Here is an 8,274-nt window from a genome sequence, read left to right on the forward strand (position 1 = left end):
AAGCACCATTAACGTCTTCCTCTGGTGGCGTAGTTTCGCTTCCACCAATGACCTCCCATAGATCTTGTCCTTGTAAGTAGGACTTCATACATGTTTCCCACGTTTTGTAGTTGTTGTTGTTGAGTTTCTTGATTCCTCCGACGACTTGGAGATCACCCATCGTGTTGGCAGTACCTCGGTAATACCAGACAAGCTAGTTTCGATACTAAACTTGCAGAGTCACAAACTACTCACGATACAACGAGAATCACTCGTTCTCACTATCAAGAAACCTTGCTCTGATACCAGATTGTAGAACACGACTCTTTTATATGGGAAACAACAAGACTTTTATTAAGACACTTAAGGAGAACTTACACTTTGTGAGACTACTACACACTTTGCTTTCTTTGAGGCTTTCTTGGATGGTTTGGAGCAAATGAGCTCCATACCTATTTATAGGCCTCTTAGGAAGGTTCTAGATACTAGCATACATTTACTACATACTAGATAACTCTAGAACTATCTAACATATTCTACATGCTTCCATATGTTTCTAGAACGTTCTACCATGTTCTGGAGAGGTCTAGGTTGCTCTAGTGTCTTCTAGAATGATCCATATCCTTCCAGGGTCTTCCATGTCATTCTAGAGTATTCTAGACTCTTCCGGTATATTCCAGAGTCTTCCATAGTCTTCCATAATGTTCTAGAATCTTCTAGAGCATTCTAGAACAAGCTAAAGTCTTCTAAATAATATTTGTTTTATTGGGCTAGTGATGATCTTTAACATGTACGTCTTATATTTTCTTTTAGAAAAGTATCAATTTTGTTAAATTTTATTAACACGGTTAATGGAGAACTCACAAACAAAAACAAAAAGAAAAAAATGAACTTTTTGGTTCGGTTTTGGTTGTAGTATAAAACCGAACCGAACCATGTTCATTCAATGTCATCGGTGGCGGATCTAAGATTTATATAAGTTGGGGGCACAAAAATATATTCAAATACCAAACTTTTTCTGGTTGGGTCATACTATATTAACTACAGACTATTAGTTAGTAATTACAAATTGTAGAAAAAAGGTATAAAAGTCATTTTATTTGAGTTGGGGACAATTGCGAAATAGAAACAAAAAAGAGATGATTTTGGGTAATTTCAAAAAAATGGACTAAAGTTTCAATTATGAGCAGAATAGGGACAATATTTGTAATTTTCTTGATTCTTTATTGTTTTGCAACGATGATAACCCAATATGGGACCTAATAAAATCTTTTATTTATTTATTTATTTTTATATTAAATCTCAATTCATCATGTGTAGAAATTTCCCATCCATGGGAGCAGGTGCCCCCACTCATCTCTACATGTATCCGCCCCAGCCGGTCACCGATAATTTTCTTCTGAAAGTTTCATTAGATTTTTTGTAGTTTGAATTTGAATTTAGTTTATTTTTTTGTCATATAAAACAAAAAATGAACAACATTCCACTTTTCTATCGGCCTTCTTCTTGAGTAATAGTCATTTGATTAATCTCCGATTTACTCGAAGACGATGGCAGCCTCTCAATACTTCTTTTCGACACAAAAGCCGGTTCTTTAGGTTCCGGGAGGCTCTCAATATCCATCCCCAACATTAAAACTACATTCACCATTGTTGGCCGATCTCGAGGGTCTTCTTGTATGCACAATAGCCCAACAATCATACATCTCAACACTTCAATCGAATTGCATGATTCCGCTAATGCCAAATCCACTAATTCCAATGCCCTTTTCGCTTTCCACAATTCCCACGTCTGAAATTAATCGAAAATTAGTTTTATAAAAAATGTTAACACAAAAAACGGGTTTAAGAAGACTCACATAGGATATAAGGCTAAAGGCTTGTTGATTATGATAATAACCCGTGTTTCTTTTCCCACTAATAATCTCCAATATAACTACTCCAAAACTAAAAACATCGGATTTTATCGAAAACAATCCGTCCAGCGCGTATTCGGGAGACATATAGCCGCTGTATAATAAAAACTCCAAATTTTTTAAACATAATAAAAACTCATCAAAACCCAAATAATATTATACTATTTTTTTTATCCACAAAAATAATATTGTAATTTAATCGAAATTGTGAAATTCTTTTAAAAATATCCTGTGTTATTAGAAATTGCTTAAATAAAATGGGTTATATACAAATTTTCATTCCATTCTCTGATGGAATGGAAAAAGAGCGGCTAAGAAATGAAAATTAAAGAATTGAAAGAATTTCATTCCTACATGAATGATTTAATCTTTCCATTCCATAAGAAAAAAAGGACATTTTTTTCCCTTCCTTCTGCGTTTCCAGCATACGAAAAACACTACCTAGAATTATATAAAATTTATTAGATTTGAACACACGATTTAGATTAGTACTTACTAGGTTCCAACAACTCTGGTGGTATTATCTTCAGTTTCTCGGCCTTTAACTATCTTTGCCAAACCAAAGTCTGAAATCTTGGGATTCATATCTTCATCTAATAACACATTACTTGCTTTCAAATCTCTATGAATAATCCTCAATCGTGAATCTTGGTGAAGATACAAAAGTCCTCGAGCAATCCCCATGATGATATCAAACCGTAAATCCCAATCAAGACACACAGAAAGGGTCTTAACTGCAAAAAATCCCATTAAATCCCAGGATTTTAGATTTTAGAGTTAAAATTGTTCACAAAATGGAAAAAGAGATTGAGAAATATGTGAAACTAACCGAAGATGAAACGGTCCAAGCTTTTATTATGCATGTATTCATATAGTAGTATCATTTCATGATCCTTCATGCTGTAACCTAAGAGCCTAACAAGATTACGATGTTGAAGTTTCCCAATTAACACAACTTCATTTTTGAATTCCTTGAGCCCTTGTCCAGATTGGCTTGCCAATCTTTTCACCGCCACTTCACCTAATCCAGGGAGAATTCCCTAAGATAATTACCAACAACATATGATTAACTCTCCAAACTCCATTTTTTATACATAATTAGTTTCCCTTTTGCAGTGAGAGCAACCTTTTACCAATTTAAATGTCAAACATTATTCATTGATTCCTATGAAAGTTGCAAACATTTACATGGTATTGATTTGGATTCATAAGATTTCTGTAGGTGTGTATTCTTTGGATTAAGTCCAACAATTAAAGTCTCTCCTTTAGGAACCCCTTCCTTCAATCAAATATCAAATACGATTGTAGACACAATAGTTTTCCCAAATAGCTTCTTGTATCTATAATAAATATGATACTATGACTATATTTTGCATACTAGTTGTAAAGCTAATCGATAGCTGAAAAGATAGCTCTTAGCTGAAAAGATAACCGATAAAAAGTGACGTTTGGTAAAAGATAGATGATAAAAAATAACATTTGATAAAAACTAGCCGACAAGTTAGCATATAATATATAAAATGACATAAAAGGAGATTCAGAAAGTTTTTTTTTTTTAATAATTAATTAAAGGTATATTTGGGAAGATTTTTAAAAAACTTCTGAAAAACTAGTTTATAAACTACTTTTTTGTTTGTCAAATATGACAACTTAAAAAAGGTCAAAGAATAAGTTAGGTATGACACGCCAAATAACAGATACAAGGAGAATTCTCTATAATTTGGCATGTTACTAGGAGAAGGTCTTGAGCTCCTTGTTTACTTAATCAAAATAAAGACCTAGATTTAGCTCAACATCCATGGCTAGCATCAAGTTTCAAATTATGTGTCTATTGAAGATCTATCCAAACATCTCAAGACTTTCACTAAAACACTACCCTCTTGCTATTTATATTCCAACTAGTTTTAAGGAGGCGTCAATCGTCATCTTCTCTAAAATGGGTACAAGCAATGCAAGAGTACTTTAATTAAAAATAATACTTGGAAGTTAGTTTCATTACCGCAAGGAAAGAAAACAACAGATGCAAAGGAGAATTCTCTATAAAATAAAAAGAGGATACGACAATCGATTGATACATGGTACATGACCTTGTGGCAAAGGGATTTTAGCTACACATATGGCATATACTCAATACTTAAAAATCTCCTCACTCTCAGTTAAGTTGAATCCAGATGGGGTCATATTGCCTCTTTTGTAGCAAGATGAGATTGGCAATTACATCAACTCAAGTTGAAAAATGCCCCGCTTCATGGTAACATTGATGAGGAGATGTACACGATTCCTTCAAGATATACATAATCTAACAAGACCAAAGTTGTTTGCAAATTGGAAAGGACATTGTATGGACCAAAAACAGTTACCATGGGCATGATTTCACCAATTTAGTTTAGCTGTGTGTGTGTGTGTGTGTGTGTGTATATATATATATATATATATATATATATATATATATATATATATATATATAGTTTCCAAAGTAACTCTAACCACCACAAAGAAAGGTGACAACAATACTCTATGGGGATGATATGATATATCAAGGCTACAAGAACAATAACAATTCTCTGTTTAGAAATTGAAAATTTAGGAGCGGAAGCTAATTTACATATGTCACACTTGCTGGATATTGCTTACGTGGCAAGTCATTGAATGCATAATTTGATATGATATGGGGGTCATGATTAGAATCCTTCGCCATCTAATAAACTCATCACCAATAAGAAAACTAATGCTCGTCACTTGGCAGGAAATATCTTGTGTACAAAGTGTATGGAAGAGATGCAAGCTAGAAAAGTACAATTTGACAACAGTTACATGATATGAGTATTGTTAATGTGTGATTTGGAATTTAATTACCCCAATGAATAACCCGATCCGAAAAGAAGTGAAGAAAACTCAAATGATGATTTATAAGGGATAAGTGTTTGGAGTAGTTAATCCTGATTTACTTGTATATGGGCTTGACCCTTTAGTTGCTATGGTTTAGAGTTATAAATAATCGAAGTTAGAGATTCCAATGTAATCATTTTTGAATCAGTCAAGTAATAGAAGGGTTTTCGGTTCCTGCCCATGGACGAAGATCATCCTTATGTCGTTTTATTGTTTTCTTTTGCCTTCAGTATAGTTTGCTTATAAGCTAATATAAAGATCTAGTTGTTACCTTGTAAACAGGTCCAAATCCCCCTTGACCAAGTTTATTTGCTAGCGAAAAATTGTCCGTAGCAGATAATATGGTTTTGAATTCAATGAAAGGTACATCGATTCCTTTTCTTTCTTCTGCACTCAATATCCCTGGATCTACCAAGTATCTAACATTTCTTCCATTGTCTTGAAACTCAAGTTCAAAATTTTCTCGGTTCTCTTCTCTGCTTCCTGATACATTATTTAAAATCAAATAAACAAGACAAAACATGCTACATTTGTTTTAAACCCTTAACTATTATTACTATACTTGAACGTCAAGATAAAATGATTATAATATTTTAAAAGAAATAAACAGAGTTAAAGAGAAAGAAGCGTAGCATTCTGCATTTACCTTTTCTTTTCACCCTTCTGTAGAATATAATACCAATGCTACAAAGAAACACAAGACCACAAAACCCTGAAACGATTCCTGGGATAAAAAAAAAAAATGAAGTTTTTTCAAAAGTGATTAAAGACCGTTTTATATTTTATGGTCTGCAAGGGTCAAAAAAAAAAAAAAAAAAATCACCTGCTACTAGGAATTTGGTATTGATTTTTGCAGTATTGTTAGCAAGATCGGAGGCAGAAACTTTGATTTTTAATGGAAATGTCAGATTATTAGGATCTACCGAAAGAAAGAAACTTGATATATTATTCAAATTCTCAGTGTTCAAAAGTAGACATTTATTGTCGATAACCCCATATGCGTCACAACTGCAGTCATCCAAGCAAGATCTTTGGCATGCCGCTTCATCCTTTGGAGTTCCTGTTTCCAGAAATTTGGAAACCGATTTAACTGGGAGATAACCTACAATGAAGCCAGGTTTTTCATCCTTAACACTACAATTAAGTTCTATTTTTCTCACACACCCACCAGAGAAATCACTCTGATTCCAATCTCTCTCTGATCTTGGCTTGAAGCCACTCAAGCAATTACAGAATGGAAATTCGTTCTGCCTGCAACTACCAAAAGCCCCACACAAAGCATAGACCTCACACTGCATTCTAGGTTGAGACCAAAACAAATTCCACTGTGCTGTAACTCCAAGGTATGACAGCTGTTGAATCTGTCCTGAGACGTCCATGACGAATCTTGAAATAATTGATGGATTATATAAAGAATATGTAAAATAACTCTCGTTTTCATTGTCAACGTAGCTGAAGTTATAGATATAATTCAAACTCATTTCGGGTACAGCGCTAAAGATTCTACCATTCCAAGATCCACTAGTCCAATACTCTACACTTCTATTCCATTTAATCACATACTGTTTCTCATCTTGGTGAACCTCTAAAGAAAAGGGACCCATTGAAGGATCTTCTGTACTTTTCCATGAAGTGATAATCTGCTTTGTGTTTGTTCGCTTGTTGTATCCAAACTTGCCACCAGGCATGAAAGTATTGGTTGGATGATCAAAACTTTGCCAAATTGGTGTGATTGAACTTGAACTCGAATTATATCTCAAAACTAAATTACCATCATCAAGAAGAACTACTGATGCAGAAGTTGTGGGTGTAGGTGTTGGGATTATATTTGTAGACCAAATTTGGGTGTTTGACTCATTTAAGAGCACTAAGTTACCATTTACAATTTGCAATTTAGAAGACAATGCATCGGAGATGGGTGTCTCTCTATTTGCTACCCAGACTACAGTTTCAGGAGTTGTTCTGACGTTCTTGTACCAAATTCCTATGTAAAAATTGGGAGACTGACCTGGTTTAAAGAAACCCATTTCGAAATTTCCAGCATCAGAGATAAGGGTCTGGAATCCAGACAGAACTTGATTCACAGCTAAATTATTATTAGCTCCTGATGACAGAGAAGGAATGGAAAACAAATACAAAAAGAAAAAGAAAAAGAAATGATCAGAAGCTTTTACAATCATGCTGATTATGCTGATTCCTACAAATTATGAACACAATACTTGGACAACATAAGCATAACAAGGTAAGTACCCAAAGTTTAACCATATAACTGTTATTTTGAGTCTCCCCATTGTTTTTCGTTGACCCAGTCTTCTTCGTCAACACATTAACATCATATAACATTTATATTTTTCAACATCTAGCATTATTAAATCATTACATTTTCAATCTTGATTTCACATGATGATTTAACCATTACACAATTGTTTTACAATTTTTTTACAAAATTATTTTAACATAATGACGAATTCGAATTTAAAATATTAATTTTGTTTACAATTGTATTTGTTTTTTAGATTTTTTTTTTACATTTGTTATTATAAATGGTTGTTTTTATAGTTTTTATGTTTTTATATCTTTATTTTTTATGCGCATGCAACTTTTAATATATATATATATATATATATATATATATATATATATATATATATATATATATATATATATATATATTTCATATTTAGAATTTTTTTTTTTTTTGTAAAATTTGTTTCCAAATTTATTACATATTCCTTTTCGTACATGTAAGGTTGTATATACATATAACTAGTTGTGAGATCTATGTAGTATATGTGGTTATTAAAAAATAAAATAAAAACAGCTATGAAGATTTAAGAATTTAGAAAGTTTGAATATATAAAGAAAGAGACAACTATTTAACTATTAAAATTGAAGTGCTTATTTCTCTTTTTGAAGTTAAACACATAATTTAAATAAATAAACAATTAAAATAATTAGATTCAATTTAAAATTTAGAAATTATAAGAAAAGTTGTATTAATAAATTTGATATGCATTTATTATTATATTTATTACATTGAAATATAAGATAAAATTTAATAAAATAAAAAAAACCATTTTAAAATGATATATGACATAATACATGAGAAAATGACAAGTGGCAGAAATGATTTTTATTTATTATAATAGATAATTCTTGTTTACATATTCATTTTAACCAACAAAAAAAAAAGTACTATTATGTATGATTAAACCTAATTCTTATATAAATTATATACTACCCACGTCATTTACATAAAATTACTTTTATTACAATATTTTTATCCTAGTTTTTATGCATGTTTTTTTAAGTTGTTTTTATTATATTTACTCCTTTTAGAATTTTTTTTACAACCTATTTTACATATTTTTTACAAATTCATCCAAAAATGCATATAGCAACGCACATGTAAACACGCTAGTTCTATACATTTATTTCTCTTTCGAGTAAATTACATAATTTGTCCTATGGTTTAGTTGAATTTGGAGGTT

The 8,274-nt window shown here is 31.8% G+C and overlaps 1 protein-coding gene across 1 annotated transcript; it reads right to left on the reverse strand.

Moving 5' to 3' along the window:
- Positions 1 to 1,266: 1,266 nt before the first annotated feature.
- On the reverse strand, positions 1,267 to 7,065 carry LOC111890091 (G-type lectin S-receptor-like serine/threonine-protein kinase At4g03230). Its single transcript, XM_023886244.3, has 7 exons — positions 5,607 to 7,065; positions 5,430 to 5,507; positions 5,055 to 5,266; positions 2,724 to 2,934; positions 2,391 to 2,628; positions 1,838 to 1,988; positions 1,267 to 1,770 (listed from the first exon to the last, which is right to left on the reverse strand). Exons 1-7 carry the CDS (start codon positions 6,961 to 6,963, stop codon positions 1,471 to 1,473), a joined length of 2,547 nt encoding a protein of 848 aa, XP_023742012.1. The 5' UTR covers positions 6,964 to 7,065; the 3' UTR covers positions 1,267 to 1,470.
- Positions 7,066 to 8,274: the final 1,209 nt, after the last annotated feature.

This window comes from Lactuca sativa, chromosome 3, assembly GCF_002870075.4.
Source record: "Lactuca sativa cultivar Salinas chromosome 3, Lsat_Salinas_v11, whole genome shotgun sequence".
Taxonomy (NCBI): domain Eukaryota; kingdom Viridiplantae; phylum Streptophyta; class Magnoliopsida; order Asterales; family Asteraceae; genus Lactuca; species Lactuca sativa.